The sequence below is a fragment of the Staurois parvus genome, unplaced genomic scaffold (genome assembly GCF_062004578.1).
Source record: "Staurois parvus isolate SC_StPar_1 unplaced genomic scaffold, SC_StPar_1.0 ptg000151l, whole genome shotgun sequence".
NCBI lineage: Eukaryota > Metazoa > Chordata > Amphibia > Anura > Ranidae > Staurois > Staurois parvus.
The window spans coordinates 21073905-21093226 of NW_028317947.1; the positions used below are offsets into that span (position 1 = coordinate 21073905).

The 19322-nt window shown below is 39.7% G+C and overlaps 1 protein-coding gene across 1 annotated transcript; it reads right to left on the minus strand.

The window, feature by feature from the left end:
* Nucleotides 1–4083: 4083 nt before the first annotated feature.
* On the minus strand, nt 4084–17690 carry WNT9B (Wnt family member 9B). The gene is made up of 4 exons (XM_089674620.1): nt 17568–17690; nt 11153–11409; nt 10394–10659; nt 4084–7608 (listed from the first exon to the last, which is right to left on the minus strand). Exons 1-4 carry the CDS (start codon nt 17663–17665, stop codon nt 7150–7152), a joined length of 1080 nt encoding a protein of 359 aa, XP_089530746.1. The 5' UTR covers nt 17666–17690; the 3' UTR covers nt 4084–7149.
* Nucleotides 17691–19322: the final 1632 nt, after the last annotated feature.

The following is a 19322-nucleotide window of genomic DNA, read 5'->3' on the forward strand; positions in this document are numbered from 1 at the left end:
TTCAAGCAGCCACAAGTGGATTAGACATCGGATCTCCTGTTGAGTAGACAGCTCCGAGATATTTCCACAATATAAAAATGTCATAATTTAAATGGTGTGTTGTAATGTAATTGTATTTTTTATTATTATCCTACTTAATGTCAGATACATTCTTAATTGCCAATGGTAGATTACATTTAATTTTTGAAATGGTGTATATGGTGAGTTCTTACCATAGCAGTGTTACACACTGCTGCCGTTGTGAAATAGTTCCTGTATTTGTTGCTGGCCATATATGATCTATATGATTGTCCAGCACCACCGTCCCTCCTCCCCCAATCAGATTAGCAGCACCATGTAACCAGATGCATCTACTGGTCAGGTATTTGGATCATTGGCTTACCACAGGTGCACGGATGATTCGTCCATCTGTGCTGTAGGGAGTGGATGGAGAAATCATTAGATTTTTTTCTTTCAGCCTGCTTAACCACTTACCTACCGGGCACTTTTACCCCCTTCCTGCCCAGGCCAATTTTCAGCGCTGTCGCACTTTGAATAACAATTGCGCGGTCATGCAACACTGCACCTAAACAAAATGTTTTTTTTTTTTTAGACATATAGAGCTTTCTTTTGATGGTATTTAATCAGAACTGGGTTTTTTTATTTTTAAACAAACTGAAAAAGAAAATTTTGAAAAAAAAAGTTGTTTCTGTTATAAAATGTAGTAAAGAAGTCATTTTTCTTCTTCACTGATGTACGCTAATGAGGCTGCAGTGATGGGCACTGATAGGTAGCACTGATGAGGAGGCACTGGTAGGTGACACTTGTGCGCACTGAGAGGCATCACTGATGGGCGCTGAAAGGCAGCACTCATATATGGCACTGACAAGCACTCATAGGCAGCACTGATTAGAACTGATCGGCGGCACTGATGGGCGGCACTGACTGGCACAGATAGCTGGTACTGACTGGCACAGATAGGTGGCACTGAGAGGTGCCACGGACTGGCACTGATAGGCAGCACTGTCTGGCAGCTCTGATGGGCACTGATATGTGGCGTTGATGTGCACTGGTAGGTATTGATTTGCACTGATGGGCACTGGTATGTGGCATTGATGGGTACTGGTATGTGGCATTGATGGGTACTGGTATGTGGCATTGATGGGTACTGGTATGTGGCATTGATGGGCACTGACAGGTGGCACTGATGCGGCTACACTGAGCATCAGGACACTGATCATCAGTGCCCTGATGATCAGTGTAGCTGTCCCCTCTGAGGAATGCCGCTTACCGGCTCTCCTCAGCGTGAGGAGAGGACTGCCGATAACTGGCATTTTCTTGTTTACATGTGATCACATGACAGAGCTGATGTCATTGGCTCTTTACTGTGATTGGTGGTGCACTGTGTCCCAGGGGCACAGTGCACCACCAATCGCCACGCGCCCCCGGGGGATTTCATGCGCCTTTAGAGTATGAGGACGTCATATGATGTCTTCCCGGAATGAGAGAACCGCCGCCCGTCTGTCGTTTCCTTATATGATGGGCAGGAGGTGGTTAAAGGTAGTCAGCTAAAGCTGGCTATAGATGGATCGTTGGATTCCTGCTGAACCAGCCACATTTTGATCCGTGTATGACCAACTTTAAAGGTTTAGTTATGCATTGTAAAGGGTAGTGTGGGAAGGTATTAAACTAGGGCAGTTCTGAAACTGCTACTTGAATAACTGAATGTGAGAGCACCCATGTGTGGCCAGTTATGGTGCATGTTGGTGGTTACATGTGTCAAAATATGCAGTATGTGCAGCCAAATTTATTTCGCCCCAGGTAGCAATAAAAAGCTAAGGGTGATGGTAGTGGTGATGGTAGTGGTGATGGTAGTGGTGATGGTAGTAGTGGTGATGGTAGTGGTGCTGATGGTGGGGTTCTAACGTTCCCTGTACTATACTGGGAAAAATGTCTGTGTTTTTGTTGGAGATTTTCCTTTACTGATGTCTGATGAAAGCATTGTCACTGTGACGCTGGATAGCAGTGAAAACCTAATCCTTCCTCTGCTCCATCCAAAAAAAAGTTTTGGCTGGATATACACATTAACGCTTTGACTTCTTTAATTTAAAAGGTAGTTTACTTTTAATGCCACTGGGTGGATGTAGACAGACACACCCTTACCCTCCACAACAGAAAACAACCTTCCAACCTCAATTGAGAACAAATAGCAGTCTACACAAGGCCAGGGTAATATTTTTAATGTAAGTTTTTAAATCTTTATTTTACTGTAGAATGTGTTTTTTAAATATTTTTTTATGAAACCACCTCCGCATAACTTTATTATAGCGAATATTGCTACACATAAGAGACAGTGATGGTGCAGCTTTGAGCTCTATTTTTCCTTTTTCTTTAACACAGAATTCATATAAATTCATATATTTTTCACATCCTTTATGCAATCTGTGCATAAATTGTGAAATGCCTTACTGCAACATGTTAATGTACCACATGACGCATGCATGAAAACGCATGAAAACACATGATGTGAATCCAACTATAAATTGATGCGCTCACTGCTATAAACGTTCCAATAAATAAAGAATTAAAATGAGACAGTGGCTTTCTAGCAGTACATGTATATCCTCTGCTGCTTCATCTAGAAAGTTAGAAATGGTTTTCAATCATCTTGATGGCTCATGTGCCAGCAGCATAAGAGGCTCACTAGCCGTTCACCTATGACAAGTGTGTAGCAGTAGGTAATTGACTCTATATGTTTTCTTTTTTTTTTCTTTTCGTTTGTCTCTGTCTCTATTGCTAACTTTTATATGCCAGGCAACAAAAATTGAAATCCCAGGTTGAAAGACTTTCAAACAGCCATCATGGCTTATTTGATTAGGACCGACTAGCTGTTTGTTGGTTTAAATCAGCCTTTCTTGACTTTTTATGGCAAAATTATTTTCAGTAATAATAATGAAGTCAAACTAATAACAATGATGGCCAGAAACGAAATGCAGATGAAAACTGTGTTCTCTTACATTGGTGGACATTGGAGAAGCACCTGCTTTTGTTGATGGCAACTTAAGATGTGTCCCCTTATGTTTGTGGTCAGTAAAGTGCCCCCATACATTGGTGGTCACTGATATTCTCTCAGTGGAGAAGCACCTGCTTCTGTTGATGGCAACTTAAGATGTGTCCCCTTATGTCTGTGGTCAGTAAAGTGTCCTGGTACATTGGTGGTCAGTGATATTCTCTCAGTGGAGAAGCACCTGTTATTGTTGATGGCAACTTAAGATGTGTCCCCTTATATTAGCGGTCAGTAAAGTGCCCCCGTACATTGGTGGTCAGTGATATTCTCTCAGTGGAGAAGCACCTGTTATTGTTGATGGCAACTTAAGATGTGTCCCCTTATATTACCAGTCAGTAAAGTGCTCCCATACATTGGTGGTCAATGATATTCTCTCAGTGGAGAAGCACCTGCTTTTGTTGATGGCAACTTAAGATGTCTCCCCTTATATTTGTGGTCAGTAAAGTGCCCCCGTACATTGGTGGTCAGTGATATTCTCTCAGTGGAGAAGCACCTGTTATTGTTAATGGCAACTTAAGATGTCTCCCCTTATATTACCGGTCAGTAAAGTGCCCCCGTACATTGGTGGTCAATGATATTCTCTCAGTGGAGAAGCACCTGTTATTGTTAATGGCAACTTAAGATGTGTCCCCTTATATTAGTGGTCAGTAAAGTGCCCCTGTACATTGGTGGTCAATGATATTCTCTCAGTGGAGAAGCACCTGCTTTTGTTAATGGCAACTTATGATGTGTTCCCTTATATTATTGGTCAGTAAAGTGCCCCCGTACATTGGTGGTCAGTGATGTGCTCTCTTCGATTGGCAACCATCAGAAGAACCTTCGGGTTCCAGAGCACCCTGGTTGAGAGCGGTTGATGTAGATGACAAAGGTTGTTATGCTGAATATAGCATCTTTTCTGTTTGTCGATTTGTGTATATGGTAAACTACTGCATAGACTTCCAATGACGGGGATGTGATTTATGGGATCAAGCAACAAGGTACTACACATCACAATATAACACATGGTGCTATATCATCCAAAGAAAACACACAAAGGGTTTTTTAACAAAAAAATATTTTTATATCAGAGCAGTATATAAACACATTTGAAGTGCAGTGTCTTCTATGTACACAGTGGCAAAAATATAAATATATTGCTTTACCAATACCTATATACATATCTCTAAGCATGCAGGAAGTGTCTTCATGCAGCGGGTATACTGCAGATTTAAATAACTTAAATATATATAGATTTGTTTGCTTGACTGTTCCTAATTGCTGTACACATGAGGTAGACGGTATGGGCCCAGCATTTTGCATCATGCATATTTGAAGGCCCTATCAGATTCATTTACTAAGGTTGTTCAAAGTGCAGTACTCCAAAGCAACCAATGAGTGTTAAACTTCAGTAAACTGAACTCTGATTAGCTGCAATGGTTTACTGCATGGTAACGAGCCATTTACACTTTGGATTACCTTAGTAATAAGCACTGTATAATGTATTTGTTAGGGCTTGCTAAAGCAGGAGGAAATAAAAAGCACAGTTTGAATTATCTGGGGTGCCAGCGGGAGTTGACAGACATTTTTCTGTCAGTTTGCTAGTTTTTAGAGCATTTGCAGATCTAATTTTAATCCTGCCCTCAAAATGGCATCCATGTCCTTGTATATGTGACAAGTATACTTTTACCATTATCATTACACATGCAAAAATAGGTATAGACAATTAGGCCCCTTTCACACGGGCAGTTAGATTTCAGCTTTTAGCTGTGGTTAGAGGAACTTATTTACTGCAGCTAAATGCAGACAATGCATCCCTATGGCTCCATTCACACACTGCGTTTAGCAATGTTTTCATAACATACGATTTTATGCATTTAGGAAAAAAAAAGTTGACAGCGTCCAGGAGCATTGTACTGCAGCTGTCTGTACATAAACGCAGGTAATCGCACTACAAAGAAAAAATAAGTTAACAGTTGCTATAGCAAAGGCAAGAATTTACTATCTCAGCTAAACACAGCCGCGTGGAAACGCACGTAATCACAAGTAAACGCAATGTACAAACGTGAGTGATCTCTGTGCCAGGAGTGTTGGAATTTTAAAATGAAAAAAAAAAAACATGTATTTACAAGTGGCAGAACAACCGCCCGTGTGAAAGAGGCCTTAGAAGACATGTTGCTGCTCTAGCTGAGGAATCCTCACACTTTCTAATCAAAGGGCTGGTTCTCTGGCTTTCAGTTTTTAGGTGGGATAGACTGTGGCTAGTGAGAGTAGGAAATGCCCAGGGTCAGTGGTAAGTTGGGAGTAAAAAAATTCCATACTTCTGTAAGTGGGAGGAATTTTCCCCCGTTTTTGGCATTAGTGGTAGGAATTGCACCCCATCATTGGTGTCAGTGAGAAGAACAGTGCCTTATTGTTGGTGTCAGTGAGAGAGGAATCGTACCCCATCAATGGTGTCAGTGGGAGGAGTTGTACTACATTGTTGGTGTCAGTTGGAGGAATTCTACCGAATCATTGGCATCTGTGGGATGAATTGTGCTCAACTGTTGGTGCTAGAGGGAAGAATTGTACCCAAGTGTTGTTTTTTGTATATTTTTGTAATAGTGCACACAAACATTTGCCTTTAGACTACTTAGTCTGAAATAGGCATTCTTGTAATCACAGTTCTATGGATAGTCCTTTGTTATACTGGACAGGGGATATTTGCCCACAAAATGATAATCAATATTAAGGATGAGCTTGACTGAATCTGTAGTTTGGTCCAATTTAGGATCTGATCCATAGGACTGGCAACCTTTTTACAGTGATGGAATATTCAGATACACAGGTACTGAGCAGCTGGCAGGAACCATATGTGGCTCCTACGTCATGGGCTGTGGACAGTTGCTGTAGATCAACACTTGCTATTGCATACACGTCTCATTTTCAGAAGACAATGGTCAAGACAGATCTTGGACATAAGCAGGGTGTTGGGAGGGCAACTGTGAGGAAGGCAGAGAGAGAGCACAATTGGGCATCTCTATAAGATGTAATCAGGTTCTGACTAGAGTTCACTGTATAAAGGTATGTGTAGACATGAACAGGATCTACATTGCCTCCCTCCAATGGTGGCCATCATATAGTCTCCTTATCTCTAAGGAGACTGCTTGTGTCAGTAGACATTTACATGCTTGAAAATACAAACAACATGATCACTTTGCATTGCATTTTGGCACTTTGAGTATTCTGAGACATGACTATATCTCTTGACACACACAGTCACCATAGAGATTAAAATCTCTTTTTATATATATAGATGGCAAGTGCAGTGGCCTGGTGACATCAGCTTTTGTATATCTCTACAACACATTAACGTGTAAATTAGGACATTTATGTACAGAAAATGTTGAGTCCTTGGTGGTCTATATAAATAAGATTTTCCTCTTTGTGGTTATGGTTGAGTTATTTGCAGGTGAAATGAAATCTGTGGCCTATGTGCAGCCGGTATTGAGAAAACGTGTGATCCTAACAAATCACGTGACTGGTCTTAGATGCTCTTGATTAGATGGAAACAAATCATGTGACTGGTTTTAGATGCTCTTGATTAGGTGGAAACAAATCACGTGACTGGTTTTAGATGCTCTTAATTAGATGGAAACAAATCATGTGACTGGTTTTAGATGCTCTTGATTAGGTGGAAACAAATCATGTGACTGGTTTTAGATGCTCTCGTTTAGGTGGAACCAATCACGTGACTAGCATTGGATGCTAGCCAATGGATTACGCAGAACTAACCAATGCAAAATACTGCGGATGAAACTTAATTGCAGAGCTGACATTAAATGTTGCAGCATATGTTGGGCAGTGATCTAAAGTGTGTTTAAGAGGCAGTGGCTGTTTGGAATGTGGAATAAATATCTCTGCATAGTTATAATTTGAAATATTCCAATGCTGAATGGAATATACCCCATGTCAAAGTAAAGTATTAAGATCAGTGACAACATCCAGTACTTTATCGTCAGTTCATGTAGTCTTAACAAGTCCCATGATGTACCCCTTTCCTTTATGTGCACAATGCAGTCTCATGAATAAGAGGCAGAATGAGCCCCTTTTGCAATGTATTATTCTTCACATAGTCCACGTTGACATTATTGTTTGCATGTATAGGTGTCCTGTTGCTGAACGCACTTCTGACACTCCACGTGGCAGCACCAGTGTACTTGACAGTGGCAGGAAAAAGTGACCATTCGGCTTTGGGTGTTGTACCCTCTACCACAACACAGACTGTCACATGTGGTCTCTCTTGCGCACACTCTTCCTGCAGTCCCAGGAGAAAAGCGACTGGTGCGGCAGAAGCTTGGAGAGTCTTCTAAATAAACGAGATCTGTAGAGCGAATAGCACGGCCAGCGAAGGAATGTCCTAGAGACTCGTGGCCCCCAACTGCCTCATTTGTTGCTCCCAGGACTTTGAGGGCATTGTCATACTTTGCTTTGAGCAGAGCTCCCGTCTCGTGGAAGGGGGAAAGTTGTTTCCAGCAGGTGCGTACTGCACAAGACCCAGAAACTCCGTGACACTTGCATGTTGTCTTTAACCCACTCTTTACAGCCTAAAAATGAACAAATAGGGAAAAAAATCAGGACCTGAACAAAAACAGTCACACTACTTGTCATTAACTGGATATTTCCTAACTTAAAGTGGACCTCCACTTCACAGACTTGGAGCTTTAAAACCCCACAAGCCTCTTGCCCTCCAAAATGTGAAAAGCCTCCTTCTACCTGTATCACCATTCTCGCCTAGGTGAGAATGATGGCTCCTCTGCTTTTGAAGCCTTCTGGAATATGCACATAACAACATACCCCAGGGGGCATCAGCTTCAACACTGTGGCCTGAGTACCTGGTGGTGTGTTATCAGGGTGCTGGCTGCTTAAACTAGCAAGAGACAGTCAGTTGCAGATGACACAGGAAGACAGTGCAAGACACGGCGTGCAGCCGTGTTCAGCAGGGCATAGCTGGATTCACTTGGCACGTGAGTATGTTTTTTGAGAACACCCCAGCAGTAAAAAATAAAAGGGGAAAAAAAATGTATGGGGGGAGGGACATACTTTTTTTATTTTAAAATGGTTGTAAAACGTTTTCTAAATAACAAACAGGTTTATACTTACCTGCTCTGTGCAATTCCATTGCACAGTGCTGCCCCAAAGTTCCTTTTCTCAGGTCCCCCGCTGGCGCTCTTGGCACCTCCTCTTCTGTAAGTGCCCCATAACAAGTTGATTCCTATGGGGGCACTTGTGTAGGCTCAATCCCTGATCCCTTCTCACTGAATCTGACTGACAGCAGCAGGCTCCCACTGCTGCCTGTCAGTCCCTGTTTGAGCAGGTAGAGAAAGAGAGAAGACTCCAGCCAGGCAAAGCGTTGGATTGAGTGAGGACTCAGGTAAGTATAAGGTGGGTGAGGGAGGCAATACTATTACCTAAACATTTTTTACCTTAATGTAGGGAGTGCATTAAAGTAAAAAATATTTAGGCTATAGAACCACTTTAAAGCTCAAAAGATATAAAATACAACTGATAAAGCAGCTCTGTATTCATTAATGCTTTATTGAATTTATATTTAAATGCTAGCAGTATATGTGCCTGAATTTGACCTGGGTATCGGCCTCTTACAACTGGCTGTACAGCAGAACTATGAGTGGGAGAGGAGAAGCAGCACAAGGAGCCAATTTGTTGCACCGCAGTGCTCATGTGTTGGCAAGGACACAAGACAAATAAGAGCTTGCCAGTCTACTGCTTCTTCTTTCACTGTTCAGTCCCAGGATGGGGGAGGGACAAGTGATTCTTAACTGCAGCAGAGGAAAATGTTAGGTATCCTGCCCTGTCAGGCAGAACTGTGCAAATTTCAGGATTGGATGAGCAGAAAAACGAATCCTTTGGCAGGTAAAACAGCTCTTTTAGGCGTATTTCATCTATGTGTTTAGCTGATTGCCCAGAGTTTAAAGTTAGGGACCGGCCATGACAGAAATATACTTTGAGCAACTGACCCAGGACAAGTATGCAGTTCAGTTCTTTTGCATATTTTATTTTAAATCAATCTCATAAAATGTTGACGATCAAAATGATAGCCAGGAACTTAGCATTTTACGTAATTGGTCTAGTGAGATCTAATTTCTGTCATGGCTGGTCTAACTTATAACTTTGTCTGGTTATCACACATAATACTCTTAATAGGCCATCCAGTTTTTCTAGGTACAATAGGGCTGAACACATAGTTGATGTTACACTAGAATACAGCCTTTCCAAGCAGTACTAGCATTTGAAAATGTTGTAAACCTCATCATTGTGTAGTTATGTAAAGACACTCAAGTCAGTTGCAGCATTCTGCAATATTCTTGTGGAAAATAATGTACATTGTGTGATTTGATTGAAAGACATACATATACAGTGAGCAGTAGGCAGAATATTGTCTTAGTTTGGTTCTGCTGTGGGTTCTAGAGGAATAAAAGGGAAGAAATCCAAGGAGTCAGGACAACATCCATGTGGATCAGTTTTTTGCCACATCTAGGTAGTTATATGGCTCAGTTGCTTTAGCAGTTCACCTGAGCATGGCAAGGAAATGAAGACATTTATACTCTGTTTAGGGTCAAGTATATACTGTAAATCTTCCTTTTTTTTTTTCTCCTAATGGTCAGCTGGGCATGGATATATCAAAGATGGCAGCATACACACTTGGGTTGTGTCCCTTGACACATGGATTTCCATGGATCTTGTCCCTCCTCATCCTACAGTAGAGGAGCACATTGTATATTGTAGAGCCTAACATAAGCAGGTACAGTGACCCTCTCAGGTATATTGTCCCTTCTGTTACTCTTTCGAGTCATCTTTATCTTCATTATGATCACCAGGGCTCATTCCATTGTAACCCAGCCAAATACCCATTTCTGGTGTCTTTACAAGTAACTGAAAGCCAAAAATGCAAGCAGCTTGGCACCACATTTGCAGACACTGGATGTATACAGTCAGTTGAGGTACATGAAGTTTAGTACTTCTGGTCTTAATTAGAATTCAAACGTGAAACAGAATGAAACACTTTGACAGCCATGCTCTGCTTGTATTCTAAATATAAAAACATTTAGATCTATATGATGTTTTTTTGTGTTTGTAGTTTTGGATTATGTCAACTTGTGCCATCTGTAAACTGAAATTCAAACCAGTTTCTGTCATACATCCTTTTTATCCATTTGTTGCACAGATGTGTACAGGGGGACATTTATTTTATAACTATACAGCTGGATATATAAAGTACTTGTCTCCTTCCTAATGTTTTATATACTGCCAAACCAACTTTATGTTTAAAGATTTTAGGTCAGGGTGTTTTGCTAATTGTTGCGCACTCACCTTAATGCCTGCGTGAGTATTATGTAAGTCCACTTTGGCTCTTGTGTCTCTTCCCCCCTTTTTTTGGCCCAAAAAGTTCTGCAGAAAACGTGTGCTGTGTCGCAGGTTGTCCCCACACACCCCCCACTGCCAAGCCCGCTGACTCTCCAGGCCGGGAGAGTCGTCACACGTACAACGCTCCATCTTGCCTCCGCTGCAGGCCTTGGCCAATGAGTGAGTCAGTGCTGCAGCCGACACTGCATACAGGAATGCTGTCTCTTTAAATCCTGAGGAAAGAACAATTTTATTGATTTCTGTTATTATTGTAGAAGTCTGTTTCATTTATTTCCCTGACAACATCACTAATTTAACCTTGGCGCACGAGTCTAACAGTGCTGCTCTGCAGGCTAATAAGACGCAGAAGGGTTGACAACCAAAGCAACAACCTAGTGACCAGCACTACACATAATCATCGATAAACCTTTGACCACCATAATATTTCTGATAAAGTCTCATCCATACCTAGGCATAATAAACACCCCTGTATATAGGGAATGACCACCACTATCATTACAGCTAAAACTCAGAATGATCACCACACACCACATAAAGCTAGGGAGTAGATGGTATCCATATCCACTTCTTAGGCAAGATTTTACTAGACAATGTAACCTGCTCCAATTAGGGTTGGCTCCTTAGTTTAGTTTTTGCATTTTCTAATATTAGCATTATCTAAAGATTCTTTCTATTGAGGAGCCATTGTTGGCCCAACTACCTTACCTCTTTTCAGGAGGCTCCCCCTGCCCTGCAGGCTGCAGTTCCAGCGTTCGCTACGCAGCTGGAATTGGCACTCCACAATGCCCAGTCGTACAGCTTCCTTTAGTGCCTCTGCCAGGCCAGGTTCCTTCCGGCACAGTCTCCTCTGGCGGCGGGTCAGAGGCAGCAGATCACACTGTTTTAGGTGGGGTCGGCTGTGGGCGCTGCCAGTTGCAGGAGATGGTGATGTGTAGTGAGAGAGGGACTCCTTGCTTGTCAGTCTGTATAGGCAAAGGACAAGAAAAACATAAGGATAGGGATAGTTTTATTGTCATTCCAGAACATGGTATACATGAAAGCGAAGTAAAGGTACTCAGGTTTCGGTAGGAACAATAATACAATCTAGGCAAAACGCGCACTAATACACATTTAAAATAAAATAACTAAATATGTAAACCTGAGTACATAATACAATAACATACCATGCATAATTATAGAAAGCATTTTAGGTATGTCCTTTGCGGAGTAGGAAAGTTTGAATATAATTTGGCTCATAGGTTGGCTACCTGATGAGTAAGAATTTAAGAACCTTCAATTTTCATTGTAAAATCAAGCCTACATAGTATAATACAACAAGTGAAAAGTCACTCAGGGTGACCAGAGGCAGACCATTGTACTAACTGCATAATACAGCCACTTTCCCTACCACCATCCAATGAAGTAAGAACTCGGTGAAAAAGGAGTATGACACTCGAATGTACTTATTACTTGTCTGCTGTTAACTCTTATGAAACCCAACTGTAGCAAGCCATATTCCAACCTTCCATATATACAGTTTATAGTCCTTGATTTGTAGCCCATGTTAAAAATATATACCAATATGGTGAGTACTGAAAGGCAGTAACTACATATTTAGTTGTAATATGTATGGGCTTATCAGCCAAAATCTAGAAACTCAAAACAACCAATTACATTCCCCTTTTAATTTTTAGGAGTAGATAGGATTGATTCTGATTTAATTTCTATGAGCTGTTTTGATGTGTACATTGCTTTTGACTTCTAAATCAAATATTGTATTGTGCAGCTATTGCATGCTTTATATACACATGGCATGGACACAAGTGATTTGTATATTACACATGCATAGGGCGATAAACTATTTTCATTCATTCCGGTGGGATGCCGCCTCCTGTACTAAGCTACTTAAAGTGACTGTTGTAAAAAGTATTTAGTGGTCTTTTGTTTGTGAAAATACTACTGAGCATTGACACATTATTACATACTGGCTGGTTTTTAAATCCCTTAGAATACATATAGGTAAACTTTCTGCATTTATTGGCTTGATTTGTACTGTTAATACATTCTTGGTTCTTTTTTCCTGTCCTGTATCATAATATCAGGTTTACAGTATATAATTATTCCACAAAATTGTTATGCATTTTTTGTATACTAGGATTTTTCTTTTATTATTTTTTTTATAATACACTCATTTAATCAGACATGTCTTATTGACATCAGACTGAATTTTCCTACTTTTTCAGTGTAGAAACATGCAGTCCCTGCTTAAAGTTAATAAAAAAAACAACAAAAAACCCAAAAACATAGTTAATAGAAGTTGTGCACCCTAAATTAAAATACATGGACATGCATTAAAAAAACGGTATCTACTGCTTACTACTAATGTGTATTTTCTGATCAAGATATAAAGAAGCAAACAGATTTTCCAAATCTTAAGCTTTTTTGCCAACTGGCTGATATCAATATATATTTCATTATTACTATACACATTTATATATAAATTGTGAATGCATGAATGTCCATAGGTTGGATATATGTAATATTCAGATAATATGCAATATTGCTATATGCAATATTCAGACAAAACAAAAAAACAAGGAGTTCTCTGAATTAGTCCAGTTTGAAAAATAATTCACTTAATTGTCTTCAGGTCAGTTTTGTAGGTACTTGAAAGCAGTGAAAATGCATATAGAATGCATCTAAAGCACATGTTAATTTCCATAGTGTCTAGTGAAGGCAAGAACAATTCGCTTTGTGAAACTTTTGCAGTTACTAAATTTTCCAAATTTCAGAAGGCGCATATACACTGAAACTAACCAGTAACCAAACAGGAACAGAATATCTGTATTTACAAACTATGTACTTGATATCAAGTGTCTTTTTTTGGAGTTTGCTTTTGTTGGAATCTACCATGGCCTTGTATGGACCTGCCTGTATAATATCTTAAAAAAAAAAAAAAAAAACTTTTAGGCTGTAGTCATCCAGTATAGGGTTTTTTTTACTTAAAGGTTTGTTTTTGAAAAATAATTAAAAAATGGTTTAAAAAGGACGTTTTTTTATAAACATTGCTGACCCAGGCCAGGTCATCAACCATGAAATATAACTGTATTATAGAAATGCATTAATTATGCTGTTTAACAATATATAGAATTAAATAGACAAATATCCATCTCTCTCTGTTTATTAAGATTTTGAGTTGTGGCATAAAAAGATGGGTGGTCTTTTATTTTTTTCATGTCAAACTGCCCGTTATCATGCCCACTGCCTCCCCAGCCCTATTCCATCGTCACAGCTTAGAGCACGAAGAAGCCCTTTTTCTGCTCAGTCGGGTGAATGTTTTAATGAGTCTTTTTTGTTTACTTACTTGTGTGTTGTGTTTTGTTTTTTCTTGTATTATCATTATTATTATACAGGATTTATATAGCGCCAACAGTTTGCTCAGCGCTTTACAATATAAAGGGAGACAATACAGCAACAATACAGTTCAATACAAGAGGGATAGGAGGGCCTGGTCCTTGGAGCTTACAATCTAGGAGTAGGTTTTGTTCATATATATTATTGCTTATGTCTATCATACAGCCTGATCTATAATGTAATCTGGCTTCTATTTCTAACATTTTTTGAAGTCCACACCTCTAAGTTCTCTCTTTTTTTTATGCTGGCCACAGATCTAAAGATAAAATATTAATCCTTAGGTTTGATCATCTCATGTGATCCCTTGACACAAGGAAGAGGACAATTTGGCTGGATTTATTTCTAGGATGCGTCATCCTTTTTAGATCAAGATAATCATAGCAGTCCAATTCTGGAAGAGATGATCCATTTGCAGAAACAAAAGTTTATATTACATGATTGTACAGTTATGTACATGGTCAGCATAATAAGAACAGTAAACCCAGTTTCATAGTATAGAAACTACTGTTACGACTTTGAAGGCTTCTGTCTGACCTTGGCCTTGTAGGGTATGTCTTTCACAGGTACTGTATATTATACATGACTAACATTTTAAAAGAAACATACTAATTACTTCTATTATTCTGTGCAGAGGACACATTTGGGAAATGATGCAATTAGTTTTAGAGTGATTTACTAAAGCAGGTAACCGTTTAGAACTTTTTGGGCCTGAGTTTTCTTGTCCTGTCCAATTAGTTTAAAATGAAGAGAATGGACATGTACTGTTTAATTGGGAGGTGTGGAACGTGGAGTACCAACATTCTGAAAATGACTTACATTTTAGACCAACTCTGTACTATAGGCACTTGTGTTCATTTATAAAGACAAATGAGTCTGGGAATGTAACTGAATATACTCAGGAGCCAAGGATTTGTTTTATCACTCACATGAACCATCCGTCCGATAATCTGTTCCTCCCTGCCATCACCTGCAGTTTACCCATATTATGTGATTTTATGAATGTAAATATTTGGAGAAAATCTCTTCATTTCAAGGTCTGAGAGCTCAGCACAAATCACCGTACACAAATACTGGGAGAGAAAGAGATCTATGCGGGGAGGGGGCAGAGAACGGACTGTGAGAAAACAGGAAAGGGAAATCTGCTGGAGAGAAGGGTGAGAAAAGAAGATGAAAAACAGGTATGTATCAAGGGGCCTTAACCCTTTCCTTCTACTTGATTTGGAAATAAAAAGATAATTTTTTTAGTGAAAAAACAATGTGTGTGTGTATGTGTGTGTGTGTGTGTGTATATATATATATATATATATATATATATATATATATATATATATATGTGCGCGCGTCTGTGCCTGACACATTTGTCCTCACTGTGCCCATCACATTGACAATTGTACAGTGGGCGTGGTCTGTCCCTGTGTCCAGCGGTGGTCTGTCCCTGTGTCCAGCGGTGGTCTGTCCCTGTGGTTGGTGATTGACACCCCAAATGTTTAGTAGCCATTTACCTGGCCTGACCTGGCTGCTCCTTCTCTCACCCAGCCAATGTAGTTATATGCATCATATATAATTATCATATACATAATAATATGTGGGGCCATTAACCAAATATTTACTGCAAGAGAATCTGGATGTTCACCTACAGGGAATGATAACCACCTGAGAGTTTGGTGAATGTCCTATTCTCGGCTTTATAATATACCCCTAAAATGTATTCAGTGGTGGAGTGCAGTGCTGGTAGACTATAATCCACTGAATAGATGATGCCCTTATAAGACATATATTTCTCCTATGACCTGAGTGTGCCTTGATCTTCTTGCAGAGATCTGTTCAATGGCAGGGTATATATATAAAATGTCCTGTCCTACAGACAGCTGACATTGGAAAAACCTCACTGTTGATGCTTAATTCATTGACTGAACAGCTACAGAAGTTACTGTAGGTTAATCTGGCTGTTGTAAAGATATATATATATATCTATATCAGGGGCGGACTGACAACTCATGGGGCCCCCGGGCAATAGGGGATCATGGGGCCCCTGTGTCCTTGCCCAAACTCAAAAAAGCCTATGAAAAAGGTACCAGGGGCATCTCATGGGGCCCCCTACTGACCCGGGGCCCTCGGGCAATGCCCGAGTTTCCAAATGGTCAGTCCACCCCTGATTTATATATATACTTAAAAAAATAAAATACATTTTTATATATATATATATATATATATATATATATATATATAATTTATTTTTTTATATATATGTATATATTGTTTTGTTTTTGTAAATTTATAGATAGATAGAGATATAGATATATATATATATAGATATAGATATAGATATAGATATATATATATATATTTATTAAAGATTTAAGCTTTCTAAAAAAAAAAATATGTATATTCTTTTTTGACAGATTATTTATTTATATATATATATATATATATATATATATATATATATATATATATATATATATAAAATCTGTCAAAAAATGAATATATATATATATATATATATAATAATATATATATAATTTTTTTTTTTTTTTCTTTTTCAGAAAGCTTGAATCTTTAATAACAAATCAGCAAACAAGACATATCACCTAAACACCTAACATTCTGAATTAATCAAAGGCTAACAACCCTCCTAAAAAAAAAAAACAATGTGTGTGTTATTTATATATATATATGCACATTTTTTTCTTCTATAAGAATAAAAAGGCTACCTGGACTTTTTCTTTTTAATGCTTCGCCTATACAAAATAAATGTGTTCCAAAAAACTTTGCATAATGTCACTCTATAAAGAACACATTTTTGTCGGTAAAAACAAATTCTTATATTGTTGGGAAAGTAGCAGAAACTTTTTTGTTGTAGGTATTTAAGCAATCAATCTATTTAGCTAACAATCTAAAAAGATGAAATATCATCATGTATAAAAAAAATAATAAATCCTACAGAAAACGTTTGACCTTTCTAAAAGCACATAACTATAATCAGTATGTAATTCTTTGTAGCTCTTTCCAAATTATTTATAAGTTTTATCATCTAAAATAGTATTTTGTAGTTTCTCTTTACAAAAATGCTGAATACATACACGAATCACTTTTGCAGTGTGTTGCCTTGGTTCTTCAGATCTGTGATTTCCTCCTATTGCTGTGTACATCGGTGTCTGTCAGTGAAAACTTTTTTTTTTCCCAGTGGGTTTTTTTTTTTTTTATCATTTCATATGATCACCGTTGTGTGCCATGTGACAGCAAGTGAAAGGCTGCGACATAATCCCCTAACTAGGATAATCTGGTTTTACTATTAAATATGTCTTTGGTGTATTTGATCGCAGCTACAATATAGAAGGATGATGACAGGCTATGGAGTGCACAGAGGACAGGGGATAAATTGAGGACAGAGGGATGAAGGGAGGGCATAGGGACAGAGGACAAGGAATGAGGAGAGAGACAAGTGGTGATGGGAGGTGGAGAGGCAACGATCACATCGCCCATACACTGAGTGGAGGTAACAGAGAACCTGGCTGTACAGATTATATACAGTCCCTCTAGGTAGGACCTGTGGTCAGCAGCACTTGTTAGTACATACAATGGTCACCCTGCCCCCACATCATCTAATAACTACATGAGAAGCCCCCAGGTGATCAGTGAACATTGGCAGTCAGGACAGAGTCGGTCCCCATCAGGTTCTAGTAGTAGGAGAAGGTGAGATAGAAGGAGGAAAAAGATCTCTGACCCGAAGTAGGCATCGGCAGGCGGCGGCAGCAGCAGGACGGTGAGGACCAGGAGGTGCAGGCACAGGGCGGCCAGGGATAGGCGGAGGCCGGCTGGCATGGTGCAGTCCCGGCTCTGCTCCTCATCTCTCTCTCCCTGGAGCTGATCACTGGCCCGCGGATCGCTGCTAACAGTTTAAAGAGACGGGAAACACCTTGTCCTTCATTGGCTGGGAGCGGACACACCCTTATCGTGACTGGCTGTCCTGGCAAGGTGTGTAGCGAGAGGGCGGAGCTTCCCTCCGGTGAGCCTAGGCTGGAGAATGAGTGACAGGCGGTACATTGATGGGGAGCGGGGATCGCTGTGCTCCTTGTAACCTACCGGGAAGGTTAGTCTCAGTGTACTGTGCATCTGGGATGTTTGCTTCATGAAAGCAGTTTCAAATATATATATATAGTATAAATGTAGTTAATGTGGCTGGCGTTTTTGCATTGAAGTCACTAGGGGGCGTTTTTGCATTGAAGTCTGTGGGAACACGATTTTGCATTGAAGTCTATGGGACGCAATTATGCATTGAAGTCTATGGGACGCAATTATGCATTGAAGTCTATGGGACGCAATTATGCATTGAAGTCTATTGAACACAATTTTACATTGAAGCTACTAGGGGACGTTATTGCATTGAAGTCTGTGGGAACACGATTTTGCATTGAAGTCTATGGGACGCAATTATGCATTGAAGTCTATGGGACGCAATTATGCATTGAAGTCTATGGGACGCAATTATGCATTGAAGTCTATGGGACGCAATTATGCATTGAAGTCTATGGGACGCAATTATGCATTGAAGTCTATGGGACGCAATTACGCATTGAAGTCTATGGGATGCAATTTTGCATTGCAGTCACTAGAGGGCGTTTTTGCATTGAAGTCCAATTTTTTTCCAGTATGTGGATACTACGTGTGTGTGTGTGTGTGTGTGTGTGTGTGTGTATATATATATATATATATATATGTGTGTGTGTATATATATATATGTGTGTGTATATATATATGTGTGTGTGTGTATGTATGTGTGTGTGTGTGTGTGTGTGTATACATACACACACACACATATAAAGCTTCGGTGAAGCAGAAGTTGGGAGTGCTGGTTTGGTACAGATTTGTACCAACAGAAAACAAAATGCCAAGTTTTATTTCAATGTAGCTGCAATTTTCTAAGAATGTAATAGATAGGATTAAATAAACCTCTCTCTCTCTCTCTCTCTCTCTCTCTCTCTCTCTCTCTCTCTCTCTCTCTCTCTCTCTCTCTCTCTCTCTCTCTCTCTCTCTCTCTCTCTCTCTCTCTCTTTTTGAAAGTGCAGCATATAGGTTATTGTTGCTGTTTCAGGAAAATTGCAACATGTTTGTGGATCTCCTCTTAAAGTGCATCCAAACCCAAGAAGCAAAATGTTCAGATTTCATTTCTGTGCATAGGAAGCAAGGAGGGTACTGGATTTCTTACAGAATCAACAAATATATTTCAGTAGTTGCCAAAAATGTAATTAGCCTGAAAAATGTAAAGCTAATGATGACACCACACCTTTCACATGGGGCGGACTCCGCCTGCAATCCTGTTACTCAGTAGGAGACCTATCTGTTGATTCCCCTCTGAGCAGGAAGATGACAGGTCCGTGTCTGCTTGTGCAGTGCAGACACGGCCCGCTCCCCTCTTGGGGCAGTTGATGTAAACAGACCGCCTGTGTGTTTACACCCGACTGCTATCTGATCTGGTCCG

Coding starts and splice junctions, on each gene's coding strand:
- WNT9B (XM_089674620.1), bottom strand. CDS start 17,665: ATGCCAGCCGGCCTCCGCCTATCCCTGGCCGCCCTGTGCCTGCACCTC. Junction 10,660..11,152: donor GGGGAGCCTCCTGAAAAGAG/GTAAGGTAGTTG, acceptor TTCTTTCCTCAG/GATTTAAAGAGACAGCATTC. Junction 7,609..10,393: donor ATACTCACGCAGGCATTAAG/GTGAGTGCGCAA, acceptor GTTCATTTTTAG/GCTGTAAAGAGTGGGTTAAA.